The sequence below is a fragment of the Polypterus senegalus genome, chromosome 18 (genome assembly GCF_016835505.1).
Source record: "Polypterus senegalus isolate Bchr_013 chromosome 18, ASM1683550v1, whole genome shotgun sequence".
Lineage (NCBI taxonomy): Eukaryota > Metazoa > Chordata > Cladistia > Polypteriformes > Polypteridae > Polypterus > Polypterus senegalus.
The window spans coordinates 8567400-8590246 of record NC_053171.1 but is presented as its reverse complement, the minus strand read 5'-3'; the positions used below and the strand labels follow the sequence as shown (position 1 = coordinate 8590246).

At 46.4% G+C, this 22847-nt stretch overlaps 1 protein-coding gene across 2 annotated transcripts in view; it reads left to right on the top strand.

Moving 5' to 3' along the window:
- ttc6 (tetratricopeptide repeat domain 6) overlaps positions 1-22847 on the top strand; it is an 87622-nt gene that overhangs the window by 24842 nt on the left and 39933 nt on the right. For both annotated transcript variants that reach the window (XM_039741288.1, XM_039741287.1), the window contains 5 exons: positions 1337-1414; positions 5684-5794; positions 10829-10987; positions 16476-16594; positions 20402-20581. In XM_039741288.1, the coding sequence (XP_039597222.1) occupies positions 1337-1414; positions 5684-5794; positions 10829-10987; positions 16476-16594; positions 20402-20581 (647 nt within the window). The remainder of the gene's footprint in view (positions 1-1336; positions 1415-5683; positions 5795-10828; positions 10988-16475; positions 16595-20401; positions 20582-22847) is intronic.

The following is a 22847-nucleotide window of genomic DNA, read 5'->3' as shown; positions in this document are numbered from 1 at the left end:
ATCTGAAAATGCAAAGCAGTGAGAGCAGTGCATAAACAAAAGGCGGCTTTCTCTTTGCCCAATGAGGGTCCCTAAGTGAACGGCTCCTTCCTGGTTGCTCTGGGAGTCTTAATTGTGGATTTCCGGAAAGGGCGGGACTTCTGTGGTGAGAGATGGGGTGATGTCAGTCGTCCTCCGGCCGTCATTCCTCTGAATTGTGGGGCAAGGGAGACACTATTAAAGATGGCGTCTCCTCTCGGTTCCGGGAGGGTACCGCTTACCTCGCTGGATCCCTGGAGACACTCGTATGTCGCCTCTTAGATCACCAGGGAATGCAAATGGGAAGGCACAAAAAAGCAAAAACGAATAACACATAGCAATCTTAACACACTGTCGACCCGAGAAGGTTGATCACTGAAACACTACTCAGCTCTGTCCTTGAGACCCTGGGTGACCCCAGCCCTGTCTGTTTGTCATGTCGGACATCTCTTTAAATTGAGGTCCCCTCTCGTCCATCTCAGCTCCCAGCATTCCTCAAGGATAGCAGTTCCCCTGTACTCTTCTTTTAGGTGATGACCACTGAACTCGCAGCGGCCCACAGGCCTCCCTGAGCTAGCGTAGTCGGCAGGATATCCTGTGTGTTCCTTATGCACTGCTTTCTCATATGTGTGTTATCAAAAAGATGGCACAGTGGCGCTCCTGTCCAGCAAAATGAGGACCGAGGTTCACGCCCCGGGTGCTTCCCGCTTGGAGCTTTGCATATTCTGACGCTGCCAGTGTGGGATTCCCCCTCACAGTTCAGATACGTGTAGTTTAGGTGGATTGGCTCTCGTGTGTGTGTGTTCATTATGTGGTGGACTGGCTCCCTGTCCAGGGATTGTCTAGATCGACTCCAGCAGCATTGCCCTGAATTAGCAGGTTAAGAAAATGGATGTATTGATGGGCAGAGTTGGCATCGAGACCCTCACTTTACTATGGGGGACATTTAAGGAGTGAGAAAGAATGAAGCCGAGCTGCTCAGAGTGCAGGGAGGCAGTGAACTGCGCGAGACGTTGAAGTCGCCCTCCACTGGAAATAAAAAATGAGCCTCTCAACACGGACTCCGCTTCTGGCCTTATTTATTGCCAGGATCGCTCCCAGTGTTATTATAAGAGTGAAAAATGAGGCCGGCAGAGACGGCGGGGGCCTCCGACGGCGTATAAAGTCAGTTGTTTACTGTCCGGCCAGGCCGCTAGAGCCTGAGAGAGGGGAGATGAGGGAGTTAATGGAATCCCAGAATGCCCTCGTGCCATGCTGGGCCACATCAGACGCTCACAATGACGTTTTAACGCCCGCTCCCGTCTCATTTCTAATGCAGCAGGAAGATGAAGAAGAGCAACCCGAAAGAGATGCGAAAGTGGAGGAGCTGACACTCGTCCCCGGCTCCCCGGACACGGTAACTTCATGTCAATTTTTGTTCAATTACTTCAAAGCTGAACCACAAGATGAGTGGGACAGAAGATTGAATATTGCATTGGTTATCAACTGCTTTGCCTTTCTGTATTTTGTTAAAAATGTGGGTGTTAGTCGGCCATGTTTACTGCCCTGTCTCCTTTATGTGGAGCCTCAGGGGACGGGGCCACCTTCAGTCTTTACATTTGGCTGAGTGCATGGTGCTCCTTGACCATCAGAAAGGACCATGAACAGCAGGACAGGCAGCAAGTATTTAAAGAGAGGGGAAAGATGGGGCATCAGGCAGGTGAGCAGCCCGTAGTAGAAGACAAACTGGCCTTCAGTAAGACCCAGGCAGGGTGGGACGGCAGACCTCATTGTTTTCACTTGTGTTGGGTCAAAAAAGCCATTTAGTGTTGTGCAGACCCCTAAATGATAAGAGTGGCCCGCTGGACGTCAACAAACCAGACTGGCATCTGCAAATCCAGCATTCTACCTTTAGGGGGCAGCCCTCCTCTATTCCAGTAGCTGAAAGGAGGGGTCTTTATTTAACTTATATAGCGTCATTCATTTAGAACTTGAAAGTACATTCATTGGTGATAGCTGTAGAAAATGGGAGCGGTTTGCCAGAAGTAAATGGAGGTACCACGGGATTTGGAAATTGTAGAGAGAGAAGAGTTGCTGAGATTAAATAGGCTGAAATCAAACAAATCGCCAGGACCAGATCATATTTACTCTCGAGTTCTTAAGGAGGTTAGCGAGTGCGGATAGAAACACTTGACACATATTTTTGGGAAGTCACTGCACACTGGAGAGATTCCAAAGGACTGGAAAATGGGAAATATCATCCCGTTATGTAAAAAGGGTGACAGGGCAGATCCAAGCAACTGTAGGCCAGTAAGCTTAACATGCATCACAGGAAAATTAATGGAAGGAATTACTAAGGATAAGATTGAGCAACACATGACAAGGACAGGAGATATTAGGAACAGTCAGCACGAGGTCAGAAGAGGGAGGTTGTGTTGTAACCAACATCCTGGAATTCTATGAGGAGGAAACAAAAGGATACGACCAGAGTGGAGCTGATGAGATAATTTATCTTGACCTCTAGAAAGCATTTGAGAAGATGCCACATGAGAGGGTGGGCATCAAACTAAAAGAGGTGGGAGTGCAGGGTGTAGATGGGTGCAGAATTGGCTCAGACACAGGAAGCAGAGGGTGATGGTGTGAGGAACCTCATCAGAATTGGCCGATGTTAAGAGTGGTGACCAGCAGGGGGCAGTGCTATGGCTGCTGCTATAATTAATATATAGAAATGATTTAGAGAGGAATATACAGTAAATAACAAGCTGGTTAAGTTTGCATATGAAACCAAGATAGGCAGATAAGCAGATAATTTGGAATCCGTTATATCATCACAGAAGGACTTGGACAGCAGACAGGCTTGGGCAGATTTGTGGCAGATGAAATTTAATGTCAGTAAATGTAAAGAATTACACATAGGAAGTAAAAATGTGAGGTTTAAATACACAATGGGGGGTCTGAAAATCGAGAGTCCCCCTTATGAGAAGGACTTAGGAGTTGTAGTGGACTCTTTGATGTCAACTACCAGACAGTGCCCAGAAGCCATTAAGAAGGCTCACAGAGTGTCAGGTTATATAACGCCTTGACGTGGGGAGTACAAGTCACAGGAGGTTCTGCTCCAGCTTTATAACACACTGGTGAGGCCTCATCTGGAGTCCTGGGTGATGTTTGGGTCTCCATAAAGACATAACAGCACTAGAGGTGGTCCAGAGAAAGAGCGACGAGGCTGATTCAGGGCTACAGGGGATGAGTGATGAGGAAAGATGAAAAGAGCTGAGCCTTAAGGAGATGAAGAGGAGACCTGACTGAAGTGTTTAAAGTCATGAAGTGAATTAGTGCAGTGGATCGAGACTTGTATTTTAAAATGAGTTCATCAAGAACACGGGGACACAGCTGGAAACTTGTGAAGGGGAAATTTCACACAAACATGAGGAAGTTTTCTTTACACAAAGAACGACAGACACTTGGAATAAGCGACCAAGTAGTGTGGTGGACAGTAAGACTTTAGGGACTTTCAAAACTCGACTTGATGTTATTTTTTAGAAGAATTAAGTGGATAGGACTGGAGAGCTTTGTGGGGATGAAAGGCTCGTTCTCGTCTAGAATGTTCTAAAAAATGAAGGATAAGAAAATGTGATGAGCTTTAGTCGAATTCAAGTTAAAAATTGTTATTGTCAAGCCAGGCTCATGCTTTAGGTGCTTCCTTTAATCTTCTTTGTTTTTTTCATCCTTATCATTCATTGTTCATGTCTGTTTTTTGTTATATTGTTCTGTTCATTTATTATTTGTTTAATCTGTTAATTTTATACTATTTGGTTATTATTATTTACTTTAGTATCTGGGTGTGGTTTGCAGCTTTCTTATATTCCTTCTACTTTCTGGGTGGATCCCAAGAGGCGGGGCCACCTGTCCATCACCATTAAGTATCCGCCCCCAACTCTATGAAGGCAGGCTGGGAATTGTAGTCCAATACGGTTCATTCAAACTGCTCTGGTGGATTTTGGTGGGTCACATATTCAGATTTTTGGTTTGGTTCTCAACAATTTCTCTTGTGGATTTTGATTTGAAACTTATTATACGCTGGATTTGTTATCAACTAAAGAGTTTCCACCCACAGTCCCAAGAGAAATGCTCAAAATGACCACTAGAGGGGGAACCATTAAACCTCTGCTAGTCACAAAAAAGGCAAGGAAAGATCTCTATAAATAAAAAAAAATATTTTCACTAAAAATACTCTAAGGCACAAAATAAGCTTTGTTGAACAGAAGAGGCAAAAGGAGTTGCCTCAAGGAACAAAGGCAAACGGTGTCCCAAATCATGAAATCTAAAAATGGTCAAAAAAGCAGAGATGGTTCAAAATCCAGTACATTCACAAAAAAAAAGTGAATAATCAGGAATCGAAATCTCACAAACTCACTAATAGCAACGTATTCAATGAACCGCAAAGGACCTCTGGCTTTCCTCAGCCTTTATAGGGCTGAATGCTGTTCCGTGGTGATGACGGGCAGGTGACCCAACCTCTTGGGGGACCACCAACTAAACACATGGCACATACAAAAAAGATTCATTGACACAGAAATCCAAATGACCAACAATATTAGCATAAACAAAGGAAATCAAAAATGAACAAAAAGGGCATCAAAAATTAGTTTGATCCTCAGCTAGAAGAGCCACCCGGAACGAAATAAACGTGATTGCCTTTCAGTCAAGTCTTTTTTTTTATTCTTTTTTGGCACTTTTAAACTTTTTTGCTTTGCTTTTTTCCCTTTTCATTCAATATATCCTCCGTTATAAAGAATTTGTGTGGTGTTGCTATGCACAAGCCAGGGGTTGACTGTAGTCCTCTCCCTTGTGGAATGTGTTTTAGATAGATAGAAAGATAGATGTGAAAGGCACTATATAATAGATAGATAGATAGTTAGATCTGTGGTGGACTGGTGCCCTGCCCAGGGTTTGTTTCCTGCCATGCGCCCTGTGTTGGCTAGGACTGGCTCCAGAAGACCCCCGTGACCCTGTAGTTAGGATAATGAGAGTAGGATATTGGATGGATAGATAGATAGATAGATAGATAGATAGATATGAAAGGCACTATATAATAGATAGATAGATAGATAGGAAAGGCACTAAGGACATTGGCAGAAATTCTCCTTGGCATGGGAGCTAAAGGAAAGCAAATGGCATGCATTAAAGTACAGAAAAGCTTCAGGAGCAGCACAAATGTGGCAATCAGTTAGGGACCCTTCAGTCCGATGGAGGGGGCCATCTAAAGATGGACACACAAGTTAACAGACAGAGCTAGAGAGAAAGGTAGAAATTAATGGCATGAGAAAAGATAACACAGTTGTACTAATAGATATAAAGGGCCTTTCATGAGATAGATAGATGTGAAAGGCACTATATAACAGATAGATATTAATTTTAGTATAGTGGGCAGGATAGACAGATAGATAAATAGATAGATAAGAGTATCTGGGACATTACAAAATATAGTTTTAAATTTAAGAATGAAGTGCATCTTTGCCCAGTGTAAGCCAACGCCGGCCACTCAAGTGGAAGGTAGGCTGCCTTTTGATGCACCTCTGCTGGGCAGGCTGGTGGGATTCCATCCGACTTCCCTGGGTGTTTTCGAAGACCCCACACCGAGATAAGCCATAACTTTGTGTTTCCTTTTTCCCTTCCACTCCTGAAGGTGGAGCTGTTGAGTGCAGTAAAGAGTGAACGTAGTGAGCTGGCATCACAGGAGGCCATGAACGCTGGTCCATCAGAAGGAGTGCCGCCGAGGCTTTTCTCCTCAGATGTGGTAAGTTTATTTCCTGGCTTTGTTTTTCTTTTCATTTTATTGTGATTTTTGAATTATTACCGTCATATGTTTTTTGTCACTATGTAAGTATTGTTTATTTATTATGTAGTATTTTTGTATTGTGTATGTTCGTATAATTCTTTTTTGAGGCGGGGCCATCATGACATCACTGCTGTTGGGACCGCCCCCTGCCTGTATACTCAGGTTCATTGTTGTAAGTCGCTGTTTTTCTAAGTGCACCGTTTGATCTTCTGCTGGACTTTGTTGCATTGTCTTTAGAGAACAAGTTGCACTTGTTATCCATTTTAGCCAAACCTCCTATTGCCTGGTTGTTTGCTCTTTTTTTCCTGTTTTACCTTATTTGCTTCTTTTTGTTATTTTAACACATTTTTCTTCATTGGATTTGTCTCTCAAGCCAGAGGTTTGACGTTATATCCATTTGTGTATTTGGAATATTTAAATCATATTTACTGAGCTTGCCCAGTTTCCCCATTTTGGGCCTAGCAGGGCAGGCTGAAGCCTGTCTGTGGAGTTTGAGGCCAGGCTGCCTGGGGTGGGGCCTATCTCTAGGCAGGTCAGTGAAGGTCCTGGGGACGTTTGAGGTCTTTCACTACATTTGTGTCACCTGTTCGTGTCACTCACTACCAAGCTTTATGTGAGTGGCGCCGGGCCACCGGCCACGAGGGGCCATTCCGTCTCTTTGACTGTATTATGGTACTAATGTGTGGTGTTTTAGTTTTCTGTCCTTTCTCTTTATGTTGAGCCACAGGGGACAGGGCCACCTTTAGCCTTTACATTGGGCTGGGTGCTCACAGTCCCTCACTTTGAGAATTTTTTCTCTTAGAAATAATTTTTCGGGACAAGAGCATACATTGGGGATGTAGGTTTCTTTCTGTTGGGTACATTTCTGTGCAGTTGCCTTTGCCGTCTAATCTTCCTGATCACCGTCCTGATTGTTTATTTGTTTCATTGTGCCACAGCGCTATTTTCTTTTGCCAAGTTGGCACTGCCATGTTCTCATCCCCATTACAAGGTTGAAAAGGAACGTGGTTTCAAATGGCACCGCATCGTACATCACTAGTGTGCCCTCTGCAATACCAGCATGACGACTCATTCATATCCGTGATTTGGATAACATAAAACTCCAACAAACTTTGGGCAAATTTCTTTCTCGAATTTCTGCTTTCTGAACTTTCGTTTTTTCCCCTCTGGCTGTGATTTCTGATGAGCGAGTCGGCTTTGGTGCAGCAGGTCTTCTCTCCGGTTTTGACGACGTTTCACCTCCTGCTCTTCTTCCACCTTTCAGGCAGAGTGGACTCCGGCACTGAGGTTGTTCTCCCGCGTTCCGCATTTTCTCCGTGGGTTTCGCTCTAAGGCACTGCTGCTGGATTTCGATTGGCTTTTCTCATTTTCACGTTTGCACGTCTCTGTTTCTTTTATTGCTATCTTTTCTTCCTTGTTTGTAGTAGGAGGATGTTGTACCGGGTTAGCCATGAGACATCAAGCAAAACGACGCCTCTGATTGGCTAACTGAACCGATTACAATATGCAAGCTGACGAGACAACTCAGGCATATTTCAAACTTTTGAGTTAGCCGATCAAAGGTGCCATTTTGTCTTGGCATCTCATTACTTCGTTTTTGTAAAATTTATCAAATAACCCTTTTAGGGCGCATGTCAACTTTTCGGCGATGCAAGGGGTTGAGGGCCGATGTCGACTAAAGATGACAATCGGGGCAGAGGGTGAAAAATAAAATCTGTCAACGTCAATAAAACTTGTAACGTTACGTTACGGTCGCTTTACTAGGTGGACTGTTTGACTCGTCGATTTGACGTTGAATCCCTAACTTGTGTAGGAGTAACGCAGAGTCACCAACACCTAGGATGGCATCGACATCGGGCGAGAGAGACATGCGAATGCGCAAAGCCAAACTCTCTGTGCGTATTCTTTATTGTGCATTACTGCCGAATCGGACTCTGACTTATCGATCTCCTATTTTGATGTACGCAATCTGGAGATCGAAAACGACAGTCGGGTACTTGCATCAGCTGATCGGTCCCCAGCTGACACGCCGCCTGGCAGGACGACACAGACATCGATCTGCGGGAGGCACGCGTTTCTAATGCAGCAGGAAGATGAAGAAGAGCAAACCAGATAAAATGGAGGAGCTGACTCAAGTCCTCGACTCCCTGGACTTGGTAATGTCACGTCAATTTCTGTTTGATTTCTTCAAAACTGAACCACAAGATGAGTGGGACGGAAGATTGAATATTGCGTTGGTTATCAATTGCTTTGCATTTCTGTATTTTGTTAAAAATGTGGGTGTTAGTCGGCCATGTTTACTGCCCTGTCTCCTTTATGTGGAGCCTCGGGGGACGGGGCCACCTTCAGTCTTTACATTGGACCAGAAACAACAGGACAGGCAGCAAGTATTTAAAGGGAGGGGCAAGATGGGGGCATTAGGCAGACGAGCAGCCCGTAATTGAAGACAGACAGGCCTTCAGAAAGACCCTGGCAGGGTGGGACGGCAGACGCCGTTGTTTTCTTGTGTGGTGGGTCAAAAAAGCTATTTACGCATTAGCAGCCACTCGACTACTTCAAGCTGGTTATTGTTTTCCAGAAAGTGCTTTTCCGTTTATGTGGGATGAGACAAGCAGGTATGTAATAAGTACTGTGTATTTACTCAGGTATAAGTCGGGTCTTGAAACCTGAAAAAATCGATCATAAAATCAGACCCCGACTTATACGCCCGTTCAAAAATACGACATTTGTCATTTTCTTTTTTTACATCTTCTTACTTCCTCCGATCGATCTCACACCAGTTTCTCAGACACGTCGCTTCAGAAGAGTTTGGGTATCACCGTGTGGTCACGTAGGCACAATACATAGAAAACAAAAAGGCTGTCTGCCCCGTGGCGATTTCTCAGGTGGGCGTTAGCATATCGTAATCTCTGGGACCAATAGCTCGAGTTTTCCACATTCGAGTTATGTGACCGACATTATAAAATACCAGGAATTATACGATAAAATCAAGGCCGACATATCCATGGGAGGACTTAAACACGAGTAGATACGGTAAGTAATAAGTATGTAATAAGCATGTGAATTCATATACTGTAGAGGGTGACGTTTGTTATAAATAAGTGTTTTATGTTAATTTATGTATGAAACTATTGCGTTCATACTTTTTTTTTTTTTTTTAAGTTTATTTGAAAAACCTTCAGCCCTGGAACAAAAGGGGGAAGAAATATAATTAGCCCTAAAAGAGTTAAACTGTTTAAAGATTTCTTTTTTCATAGGCCAAAAGTTCTTACTGTGTTTCCTCTCTCCCCTGTAACATTATTTTGTACTCCATAACCCTTTATTTACCCCATTATTTATTTATTTATTTATTTATTTATGTATTTTTGGGACACTAGAGTTTGGGGCCAGGCTGATTCGAAGTGGTGAGGCCTAAGCTTTATGCTCCATCGTGGCTTTTATTTTTGAGTCCTGCCCTCCTACTTGAGATCTGTCAGCAGGCAGATTGCAATAGCGGTGACCACTGGGTGGCAGTATTGATGAACCAGATTTGTGTTAACCCTTAAACCCCCATAACTGGTGTGACAGGCGGCTGGCGTCCATACCCAGTCGGGACGCCCCTGCACGCGATATTCAGGGGGAGCAGCCCTGGACACTGCAATACCTCCCCCTGAACGCTAGATGGCCGCCTTTCTGGGGTGGTGCAGTGCCTCGGGTTCCCGCAGGGCATCCTGGGAACTGGAGTTGGGTGCAGCCCTTTTGGGTCCCGCAGGCACTGCCAGGGGGCGCTGTGTTTGGGACTCCTGAGCCCGTATGGGCAACATAATCCTCACACCCGGAAGTGCAGCTGGAACTCAGGGGTCAAGCACCTGGAGCACTTCCGGGTGAACTATAAAAGGAGCCAGCATCCACCACTCAGTGGCCAGAGTCGGGCGGAGGAGGACAAGGTTGCCTGGGAGGAGTGGTGGTGCCAAGGAGGAAGAGAAAGTCCTTGTGTTACTTGTGTGCTTGGGACTGTGTTGTGTCTGTGGGTACGGGGAAGGCGTAGCCCACAGACAAAGAAAAATAAAAGTATTTGTTTTATTTTACACGTGCCTCCCGTGTCCAATCTGTGTCGGGTCAGGCGCTATATAGCGTCAGTCTTACACTGGCTATAGTTGCCAGTTCAATTTGCCAGCACACCAGAGCTGATCAGTCCGTGCCATTTAATTGTTGAGCAGCCCCCTCATGACCACTGGCGCCCCCTAGCCAATCAGGATTGAGCCGCTGCACTAGACTAGTCTGCCAGCGTCAGCGTTTACCTCTGTGTGCTTGCGTGCAGCCAGTTCAAGCGCAGTGATTTACTGAAATTCATCAATGGCGTCAGTCGCACCTTGTACGTATCATAATAGGTTGTTTTTTTATAGTTTTAATGATCAGTGTTGCAGTATTTGTGATGTTCTTTAAATGGAAAAAATATGTGATCCATTCAAATTTCACTTTCTCTTGGTGAATTGTGACGTTTCCTTAAAAAAATCCAGCAAAAAAGTATTAGTTGCGCATGGTGCGCATTAACCCCCCCCCTCAAGTATGTGGCGGTTTAAGGGTTAAAGCGGAGATGTGCACACTGACACCTAGTGGCAGAGATGACAGCCTCATACTGGCGGAGAGGAGCCAGGGTGGATTGTGAGACCCTCAGAAGCCCACTTGCTCATTTGAGTGTGTGGACCCCCGTTTAGCTCAGTCGCCTAAGCTGTCATTCGTTGATTTGCTGGACCCGAGCTCAGGGTCAGCCTGTCTGGGTGAGGATGTGAAATGGAGAGAGAGAGAGAGAGACGGGCACTGAGCAGCCGCCATGCAGGGTCCAGGAGTCGTCGTCGTCATCCACGGCTATGGGTTGTTCTTCCATCTTCGTCCACTAGGCGGTGACATATTGCGTTGGCATGAAGATGGTGGGACTTTGTTGCCTGCACTAGGTTGCATATCCGTATAGGAAGCGAGAGTTTTAATCGTGTGCTTCTGTTCTTATTGCAGGCGCAGATTTCCATGACATCCACTGGACAGCTCCTTGAACCGCATTTTCAAGAAGACGAGGACAGCCCACCTGAGAAGAGACCACTGCTGTCTGCTTGCCTTGACGAGGACCTGCTTACCACCGAAGAGCTCGCCCGGATTATGGCGCTTCCCTCACAGGTGAGCTGCTCCTCCTCCATCCCAGCTAATAGTGAAAGGATCAGGAAACAGTCGAGGCCAAAATTGTAGTGGGAAACCATGGGGAGACGATTTGTGTCAGGATTAAACATGCAGACCAGCATCATAATGACTGTGGATGGCGGAGCCGGTGAGTAAGAATCCGGAGAACTAAGAATATTTGGGGTGCCAACCGGACCACCCCATTTAGTGCAGAACACAAAGAAGCATGCGGTGGCACTTAATATATGCCACTTTAACCTCAATGGGTCAGCGTCAGGAAGCTTTTCTATTCGGGACAAAGTTCCGTCAACTGAGACGCCGTCCTCCGACAAGCTGTCAGCTTTTTACTGTCCTGACCTTAAGGGGCGTGGTTTACTTGTGAGGGGGCGTGGCGGGGTTGCCCTCCATGGGCAGTTTCTCTGGGCTTAGGGAAGAGAAAAGAGAAGATACGGTGAGCTTTGGCGCCCTCTCCTGTCCCAGGGTGTTATTCCATACCTGATGATTGTCTGGTGCCCTCATGTGGCATTATGTTGTGCCACATGCATATGCGTTGCATTACATTTCATTTTGCTGTGGTTTTATTGCGTCATAATTAAAAACAGATTGATTTCTTTTTACATGGCACGCAATTTATGCGTAATAATTGTATTTTCACTCATGTCCACAAATTGCTTGTCGTAGCTTAAAAGCAAAGCAAACATTTCAGTTAGCAGCTGCTCCGAGTTTAATCCATTTCGATTAAAGACCTCGCATTACTCGTGACAAATGACCAATCAGTATCAAGAGGCGGGGCTAGGGGCGTCAGCTGTTGGGCTGTGTGATGTATTAAAATGTAATACAAGTCATTTCAGAACATCACCAAATTACAATACCTGTATGGGGGGCAGTTGGGGGGATTCGGGAGACAGAGAAGCCAGAATGAGTGCAGAGAGTTCAAAGGCCAAAAAAACAAAACAAAGACATTTTTCTGAAAGGTTTGAAGAGTTTAGGGATCCATGTAGTCGGATGGGGAAGCAGAATCCCTGGATGACCCCTTTTATCCCTTTGTGTTGTGATCGACAGGTCGTGACCTCTGAGGACACGCCCACCCCAGGACGGTGCTAGCAACGGGAACCAACAGTAGAAGCGTCAAAATGGCGACAAAATCACTGGCCAAATCAAAATCGAAATAAAATGAAACCGAAGGGGATAAAGCCCACGCTAAACAGATACCAAAAATAGGAGACCCTGACACACTGCCGGCTTCAAGGGGCTGCACGAGCAAGTGGCGTGTGACGTGTGTGTCTGATTTGAGCACCTGATACTGTTTTTGGAAGTGCCAGTATGCCCAATTGGGGTCCTGGCAATATCAGGTGTCAAGTCTCAGCCAGGGTCTGGGGTCCAAATTCATGCTTGATGTCTCTTTTGTTCATTTTTTGGAGTTATGTTTAAGTGCATTAGTCATTATTTTTGGCTTTGTCTGTGTTATATTCCATGTGTTTTGTGGGTGGTCGCCCAAGAGGCGGGGGTACCTGCCAATCACCACCAGGCACTGCCCTCTGTGCTATAAATCCAGGGGGTCCGAATGCGCTCGGAGTTGGTGAGCTATTTGTGTTTTTGCTGTGCCTTTGCTGTATTTTTGACCTTCATGCTCTGCATTTGACTACATTTCCGGATTTCTGGATTGGGACTTTGCTTCATTGGTTCGTCTTTGTGCTTTTTGTGCAGTTCCTTCGTTTCTTGTGCTTCACGGAGCTTCATTGTTACTGCAGAGCATTTTTTGAGAATGAACTTTTTATTTTATAAAGATTCAGTACTTGCCCTTACTAGCCAGGGGTTTGATGGTGACATCCCCCTCTAGTGGGCATTTTTTGGAAGTACTTTTGGAAGTTGTTAGGACTTACGTGGTGTGGGACTTTATGGTGATGGCGCTTTAAGGTCCAGCTGGCACAACGGCAGTTCCAAAATGGGCTCCCAGAATTGCAAATCTTCTTCATTGGCCAGGTCTCCATCAAGAGGTCTCACTTTAGCCAGTGAAATCTTAGGTAAGCCCCGCCCATTTCTAAATGGTAGAAGGTCACGGTGACCCCTCCCCCTCATACATGATTGGACAAGAGTGACTGTCCTTTGCATCTCAAGTGTTCTGATCAAACTCTCACGCAGCCCGGTCTACTGTGGCCATCCGAGGGAAGCCAATGACTGAGCCGCCATGTAACTCCTTCTCCATGGCACACCTTAAACCCTTAAACTGCTGAGTCCTAACACTGACCTAAGAGAAATGAAAGGCAAAGGAAGGTCCACGAGGAGACTGAGCAGCACACCAACAAGAACGACTGTCATTCGCATCCTCCTTCGACTTGGAGACGATGTTAGCGCTTGTCCTGGGGGTTGTGTGGTGGGCGCAGCAACACACTCGATCAGTGCAATTCCCAACTTCCTCCTCCTCCTCCTCCTCCATCTGCTAGTGCGCCATGTTTGAGCTGAGTGCTCATTATAAAAGTGATGCCTTTGGCAGCATTGCCATCTGCTGGTGGTGAAGGTTACTGATGTAAACTATAAACTGTCACAATTACAGGTTACGTTATGACAGGTGACTGTTTTTATGCTCATGCGCCTCTTCATTCAATTGTTAAAGAATCAGATGCTGTCTTCATCGTGAGCCACAAGACACTGCACTTGTCTTTCAGGACCCATCAGTGATCAGGTGGCATGTAACCATAGTAACCACATTTAAACATGTATGTCCTGGGATGGTCATGCGGTGGTCTCTAGTGTGAGAGGGTCCCATGCCACCCCATAGATGGTCTCATTCCATTTCTGTTCAATTGTCCTCACTGTAAGAAGGTCACGATTTCAACCACAGCTCTTAGCATCAGGGACTCCCCCTTCATTCCACCCCACAGTCCTTAGCGTGAGGTGCTATTTTTTTTTTCCAATAGCACCTATTGTATGACTCTCTTATTCCATCCCATAGTTCTCACCATAAGAAAATCCTACTTTTTATATATATATATCTTATATATAAATGTCTATGCGTGTAAGTGTGTGTGTCTGTCTGTCTGGCCCGGAAATGCGAGACTACAGCATGTCGCCAAAGTGAAACTGGCAAGAAAAGAGAGAAACTCACTTAGCCGCTAATACACAATCAAGGAGATTGATTGATTGAAGAGTCAGAATCCATGAGCTTATACAGCTAGTAATTTATATATGTGTATATATTGTGGAGCCGACCCGGACACAGACAGGCGGACATGTTGTTCTTCAACCACCACACGTGTTTATTTACAGTTAAATGGTCACTCAGACCCAGTCCACTAGTGCACAAAACACCCCAAACACAGTCCTGGCCACAAATGCCTCTTCTTCGGGCCGCATCCACTCTCTCCTCTTGCCTTGTCCTCCTTCCACTCGACTTCTGCCCTGAATGAATGGAGACGGCCCCTTTTATACATGACCCGGTATGAGCTCCAGGTATTTCTGACACTCCCCCGTTGGCCACGGCCCAGCATGGCGGAAGTGCCAGCTGTTCTCCCGGCAGCTCTCCGGGTATCGTCCTTATTCTTCCCCCCAGCACTTCCTGGTGTGGCGGAAGTGCTGAGGTAACAGGTCCCCAAGGCATTGGGGCGCCTCCTGGCGGTGACCACGGGCCCCTACAGGGTGGGGCTTCCATGCCCTCAACCCGTGGCCCCCAGAGCAACCAGGAACGCGGCCCCCACGTGATCCAGGGTGGGCCTTGACCCTCTTCCGGTCCCTCACGGCATCCCGGCCGGGTCGTTGCCCCTGGCATCCCTGACAATATATATATATATGTATATCTGTATATAAAATCCAACGTCTATCTCTCTGTCTGTCCACTTTTCCCGAGAGGACTACTTAACGGATTTAGAATTTCCTTGTACATTCCAGTTGATTTTGCGACTTCTCTCGTCGCACTGACTATCAGAGTTTGCTTGCTGGAGCGATATATTCGCATGAATCTGAGACAGAGGCTGCGGGCCGAGGGAAGGCGGAGAGTGACGTCAGGGGTAGAGAGCTGGGCGGGGCAGGATGGGGCGGGGCAGGACGGGGCAGGACCCTCCTCACTGTCCTGTATGTATTCCTAGCCACAACCATTTATATATATTAACTCTTTACTTACCAACCACTTCATAATGAGATCTTTGGCACTTGCCATATGTGACCACGGGTCCGAACACCATCAGACAAACACCACTTCTTTATAAAACACACGTTTATTACACTAAATAAAGTCCCACACAACACACAGTGCTCCCAGCACCAATCACCCTCCACACAGGCCTGCCTTTCTCTCAATGTCCGTGGGCCGCCTTTCCTCTCCTCACGGGAGCTTCGTCCTGCTCCCGCTCCTCGACTGTAGAAAGGCGGCCCCTTTTATTTCCACCCGGATGTGCTCCAGGTGCTTGATGACGTTCTTCCGGCAGCACTTCCTGGTGTGGTGGAAGTGCTGCCTTTGCACCTGGAAGCACTCTGGGTGTCCCTGGCAGGTCTTCCCTCCACTTTCCCAGGTGTGGCAGAAGTGTCGATCTCCTGGGCTTCATGACTCTCGGGGCGCCCCCTAACGGTGGGCATGGGCCCCAGTGGGTTTCAGCCTCCTTGCTCCATCCCCGTGGTCCCCTCATCATCCAGAGCGGTTGCCCCCTTATGGCCCGTGGGACATATAGACCACCTCCCGGTCCTTCCAGGTGTCCCGGCTGGGTTTGACCCCCAGCCTCCTGTGACACATAGTAAAATGTAAGGTTGGCCGAGTCCGTATCGTTCACCTCTGTTGACTCCATTGCTATCCCCTGGACTTTCTCAAGTGCTGCTATGTCTCTTTTTTCTAATATGGAGACCAAAACTTCATGCAGTACTCCAGGTGGCCTCACTGGTGTGTCATAAAGCTTCACTCTAACCTCCTTGGCTTGCAATCCCCTCACTTGACGTTGTTGTTGGATTCTTGAGGTCTCCCAGTGTTGACCTTTGGCTCTTTTATTTTTTTTTTTGACTGTCCAGTATGGACAACTCCATTAACTCTTTACCTACCAATGACTTCCTGACAAGATCTTTGGTGTGTGCCATAATAAAACGTACGAGTACTGTTGGCCGAGTCCGTATCGTTCACCTCTGTGGAATACATAGCTCTTCCCTGGACTTTCTCTGGTGCTGCTATGTCTCTTTTTGTAATATGGAGACCAAACCTGCATAGAGTTCTCCAGGTGAGTCCCCACTACTGTCCTGTAAGCCTTCACCAAAGTCTTCCTTGGCTTGTAATCCCCTCATTTGACTCCATTGTTGGTTTCTTGTGATCTTGCGGTGTTGATCTTTGCCTCATTTTTTTTTATCTGGCTGTCCATTTTGGACGACCCCATTAAATCTTTTCCTACCAACGACTTCACAACGAGTCCTTTGGTCGTTCGGCTGGCCGAGTCCGCGTCACTCACTTTTGTGGAATCTCTGGCGCCATCATGAGGCACTTCTTGTAAGTTTTCTCTTTTCTTCTCCCCTTCAGGTTTCCTATTCTGAGCTCATCCACGTTACAGGAGTTCCTGCCTCAACCCACGTGAAGTCGGGCAGAAGACCCCCAGAGTCACAAGTATCATTTCTAGGAACGTGGACCCCCAAAATCAAGTAAGTCTGAATTTTAAATGACGCGGTGGCCTAGAAATCATTTTTAGTGCACGTAACGTGACGAGACAATAATATTCCATCCATCCATCCATTATCCAACCCGCTAAATCCTAACTAGAGGGTCACGGGGGTCTGCTGGAGCCAATCCCAGCTAACACACGGCACAAGGCAGGAAACAAACCCCGGGCAGGGCGCCAGCCCACCGCAGGGCACACACACACCAAGCACACACTAGGGCCAATTTAGGATTGCCAGTGCTGATAACCTGCATGTCTTTGGACTGTGGGAGGAAACCCATGCGGACAACATGCAAACTCCACGCAGGAAGTGAACCCGGGTCTCCTAACTGTGAGGCAGCAGCGCTACCCACTGTGCTGCCCCCCAATAAATTTCTTTCTTTGTAATCACATCCTTATTAAAAAGAATTGAAAGCGTAACACGATACCAGTGGGCAATGCCATCGGAATACAGCAGGGGGGTTATTCTTTACCACATTACTGCCAGTCCTGATGAGGAGACCACGTGGAAGTGTGGACTGAGAGGCAGGAAAGTGACAAAGGGGGTCAAAACCTTTATGAGGGGCTGATCAGCTGATATTTTCCATTCCCATCAGAGCCCAGAGAGACTGGAGGGCACACGGACGCTCCTTCCACCTGGCATCCAGATTTGGGTGAGGGAGGGAGGGCGTCGATAGCAGCACAGGCGTAGCCCACTCCTTCGTCCAAAGACCTCCTTTATCCATAACACCGAATACAGCACACCAGGCACCCCCATTAGCTCTCAGGTCAAATCCCTCCAGCGTGTCCAGGCTCTGCCCTCCTAGAGGGGCACCCCAGTGAACCCCCTGAATATTCTATTCGGCACCTTTCTCACTGAGTGTGTAGTCTGACCATCCGATGTCTCATTCATGGGGCTCTGTGTCAAGATGGAGGGGCACCAAGGTCGCCATAGTGGAGCCACGAATGCCTTCAAGCACAATGGCTCTGAGCAGCAAAGGACGGGCCGCCATGAGGCAGCAAGGAAGTCGTCAAAAATGGACGGTCAACTCCGATGCAAATTAGAGAGCCTTTCAGATGGGGGGTGCAAGAAAAGGCATGGCACGCCGGCCCAGTGGGTTTAAATCCTCGTCCCCTCACTGTCTCAATGCAAGGGCATGCGGCGGGTCTCTTCACACATCCTAAAGACACGTGTGTGAGAATGGATGCCAGCTGCGCCAATCACCCAGTCCAGGGCCTGTCAACCGTCTCCTCCTACCCCACGATTTTTTTTTTTTTTTAATTTAATTTATTATATTTGAAGAAGACAACATTCCATACCATCAAGTCAAACTTAACAAACCAGAATTTTCTTTTTTTATAACATTTACGTCTATGGCATATTTTCATATAAACAATGGAGCTCAAAGTAATAAGAAGATACCTGCAAAGACAAACAAATTAAAATTAGAGAAGAAAAATAATGGAGAAGAGTACACACACACACACACACACCAATAAGGCACGCTTACATAAGACAGATATATAATTACGAGAAAGAGAAACTGAGTTGAATAGAATTGTGAGATGTTTTAAAACGGCTTCTGTTCTTTTCTTGTTGCTCAGTTTCATTAACAATTTCTTAGCAACAAAAAAAAAAAAGAAAGGAAAGAAAAGTGACAGGCAGGACAAAAGTCTTTTCTATTGACTGATGCTGCCCCCTAGTGGACAAGATGTCACATAGTAAATAAGAGCGCCACCAGTCGCTTTGTGCAATCACAAAAATGAAGGCACCGCATGTTGGGGGTCTTCTGGTCAAACTGAATAAAAAAAAAATGGCACGACATGAAATGAGGTTTGAGTCACTTCACCCGCCAGCCCTCACCGTCTTCAAAGAGGAACCTGATAGGGCCTTCAGATTGGATAAGATTGGATAATCTTTATTGGTCTGTATTTGGGGAAATTCCAATGTTGCAGAAGCTCAATTTATTACACACAAACATTTGGACTTTGGTGAGTGCTTGTGCTCAGTGGGTGGCAGATGGCCATGGCGTTCTTTAGCAGGGTCAGCCATCGTATAACGCCCCTGATGCAAATGAACATCAGCTGTCTCCAGCGGACCCCCGTGACCCTGTTCGGATTCAGCGGGTTAGAAAATGGATGGATGGATGTCCAGCGGCCGTGCCCTGCATGGATAAACAGGATAAGAAACGTCAGAAGTGGGCCAAGTCCATACAGAGCCCACGTCTTTGCCCAAACCGGGCCGGCGACGGGTTTCATTAACGCGGACTGTGGGTTCAGGAAGGTCCCGCGCCCGTTACATAAATGGCACCACACAACCCTAACCTTCTCATTCATATCCATATCATGCAAATTCAGCATTAGACTTGGGGGAGCAATGGGGGTTGGGGGGGTCTAATAGGGGCACAGGTGTCAAACTCCAGGCCTGGAGGGCCGCAGTGGGTGCAGGTTTTCTTTCTAACCCTTTTCCTAATCAGTGTCCAGTTTTCACTGCTAATTAACTCCTTTTCCCTCTATTTTAATAGCCCTGTTTTTAAGGATTAAGTCTTCTGAGTTGATTCTTTGCTTCATTAAATGACAGCCAAACAGAAATGAGACATGAAACGAGCCAACAGATACATGACCAACTAAATTGGGGCTTCAAACTCCAACCAGCTCCTTAATAAGAAGCTGATTCGTGTTGTTAATTAAACATGTTATTCAATTCCATGGCTTGTTGCTGCTCTCTTTTTGCCACAGCAGACATTTCCAAAATGGCTGATATTCTGTTTTATCCAAGAACTCCTAAAATGTTTTGGTAACCGGAGGGATCAACCTTACTGAGACCTTCATCTTTATTTTCAGATTTTGTTCGATGGGTACAGGTGAGCTGGTCATGTCCTGCTTGTTTTATGTCTCATTACTGTCTGGCTGCTAATTAAGGAAAAAGCAGCTAAGGGGCCTGAGTCAAGTTAATTAAAGCTAAGGCTAAAGAAGTTAATTAGCATCAAAAACTGGTCACTAATTAAGAAGATGGTTAGAATGAAAACCTGCAGCCACTGCGGCCCTCCAGGACTGGAGTTCGACATCCCTGAATTGGGGGTTTATCCCTTTGGATTTCCGGAGCACGCTCCCCACCCCTCAGTGTCTATTGGATGGGGGCGGGTGGTGTTGCAAATTCTGGAAAGAGCGCGAGCCCGTGCCCGTGAGCGTGCCCGAGTCCCTAACCTTTAGTCAATGGCACCCTTCAGGTAACGGCAATCGCCAAATAGATTGACGGAAAAATGGATTGCTGTTGTGACCCACAAACCCGCATTAGGATCACTGGGTGTGCATACTCATTCACACCGGGACAGCGTAGATTCTCCAGTTAACGGTAAATCCGTCTTTGAGATACAGAAGAAAAACCGGAACACAGTATGTGAAATAAAATTTACAAGAGAACATGGTAATAGCACACGGGCAGAGAGCGCGGTAAGTGAAACACAAACCAATTCCAAGAAAAGTCAGCGCGCCTAAATAAACGCCACAAAGCCCGAAATGTGATTAGCGGATTAGCGTACAGCGGAGTCCACATATCTCCAGATAAACATTTCTTCTAAAATACCCGTGGAAGTACTGTAAGTGTGCCCTGGCATGTACTGACACACCAAACCGTCCAGGATTGGTTGCCCCTTTCAGCCCGGTGCTCTAAAACCCCTCCACCCCCCCGGAGAAATCCACAGAAATCTGCACGTGTGAACTGGTAGCATTTTCATTAATGACCTCCCGTTGTCTTGTGTGCCGAAAATGTACGACTTTGTTAACATTGGTTGATGTCTTTTCTGTCCAGGTCCAAGGAGTATAAAACCATCCATCATCTTTGCACCGCTTCTCCTCCTAACCTGCTGCCTGTGCCATTCCAGTTCGCCTCACGCATTCAACACGCGTCGAACCACAAATTGGCGGCTGACGGTGTCCTCCAGCAGATGGCAGCAGAGAGCTTCTTGAAGACGCCCGTTGATCTGAGCAGGTGCGCCTTTGTGAATTCGCCGAGACTTGCGTTCTCCGAGCTGAGTGTGAGGGTCACACGGCGGTCCCTTTGTCCTTAGGAGAGCGTGACACGTATGTTCCTTTTAATCCAAAGGTAAATGTGTCTCATGTGTCGATTATTGAAGAAAGGGACTTTATTATTACAAAGTGGCACATTCAACACAAAGAGGTGGCGAGGGGAAACAACAAATAAACGGGGGCAGAGCGGTCTGCCTTGTCAAGGGGGCTCTTGACTTCTCTACTTTTTTGCACCTCCTGCTTACTTTTTACGTTCTTCTGCCCTTTCTTTGTCCTCTCCTCCTCCGGCCAGGTGAGCTCTCACCAGCACCATTCCTGCTGACTCTGAGCTCCCTTAGATAGATAGATAGATAGATAGATAGATAGATAGATAAGGCACTATATGATAGATAGATAGATAGATAGATAGGAAAAAAATTATATAATAGACAGACAGATATGAAAGGCACTATATAAGCTAGATAGATGGATGAAAGGCACTATATGAGAGACAGATAGATGGATGAAAGGCACTATATAAAAGATAGATTGATAAATGTGAAAGGCATTATATTATAGACAGATATGAAAGGCACTGTATGATAGATAGAGAGATAGATAGATAGATATGAAGGCACTATATAATATATAGATATGAAAGGCACTATATAATTGATAGATATGTAAGGCACTATATTATAGATAGGTAATGTGGTAGATGGGTAGATAGTGGCCCCCGGTGAGAACCAGACTCAACTTCCAACCCTTCCTTAAAGGACCAGGCCAGCCTTGGGTTATCTGTCCCATTTAGGAGCCCACAGGAGGCCATCGTTAGATTACTGGGGCTCTCTGTTGCCCCCTATCTATCTGGGTAGGTCCTCTCCATTCATTCACTCCCTCCCCTAACAGTTTGTGCCCCTGAAGCGATTCGCTCCTGTATGGACTGCACAGTTAGGGCATCAAGGCCCCCTTGTTGATTGTTTCTTGAGCCCACCAGAACTTCTTACAGCCTGCCCTGTATCCTCCCACTGTCTATACCAATGCCCCTTGTGATGCCTCTGTGCCCGCAGTCATGGGCACCAACCTTCACGTAACTCAACAGAGCCAATGTGGCCTGTCGTTTCTTGTCAGCACAGGGAACTCGTCAAGCTAAACTCTGCCGAGCGATAGCTTCTTCTCTTTGCGTTTTCGTTCCCTCAGTCTGTCTTGCCTTTCTCTCCCTGAGCACTAACCCACTTCCATTTTATTTTTTAGTTTTGTCACAATTAGCTAAAACACAAGTGATCAGAGGTATTCACGTGCGCCACACAGTGCTGGAGTTTAAAACCATTAGGCATAGTTAATAAATATAGCAAAAGATTACAGAAAAGTCAGTTAATGATCAAAGAAAAGCACGAAAAATAAGAGGAGAGCTCGCCACCCAGCTGGTGCATCCAATGAACCACAGGGGACTGCCGCCTTTATAGGGGAGAGGGCGGTGATTCTCTTGGTGGCACACCCACTTAACACGAGGAGACACAGCAGAAGCCACACAGACATAAAGGAACTAAATAACCTACAATGTTAACATAAAAAAGAAACAAACTGAAGTCAAGTGAGCCATTTGAACCCCAGCCAGCCAGCCAGCCCTTGCCTCAGACGTTGCACTTCTCTTTTTCTTTCTCGTTCCCTTTTGTTTGCCTTTCTTTTCTCTTCCACAGCACTAACCCACCTTCTGTTTTTTTATTCTGTGGCAACCCCAGCTGATGCTCGTTTATTACGCCCCTTCTCCGCCATGAACTAAACCCAAGCGATCGCAGGTAGTTAAGTATTAGTTAAGCCATCGGGCAGAGTTTAAAAACCATTAAAACCAACACAAAAATGAAATAAATAAAAGATCCCCCAGACTTGTCTTACAACACCTCCGTTACACAAAGCGGTGCGGCTCAGCGGCTACGGCACTGGGCTGTAAAGCGCAAGGCGGTCAGTTCGACCCCGTCTGTACCCCACTTCACATGTAGACGTAATACACTGTAACCGTGAGCCCGTAAAGCACCTTGAGAGAAAGGCGCTATATACAATACCGATGAGCTAGTCGTGCAGTATAACATTTCTTGTTTTTATTTCACTTGTCAAATAATCGTCAGCTTTAAAGCGCTGTGTTGAAATGCAGCCAATCAAAGCACAAAATCTCATTCCAGTGACCTGGAGTTTCCCAGCAGTTCTTCACTTCGGCCACTAGATGTCACTAGAAGCCACCCTATTAATGT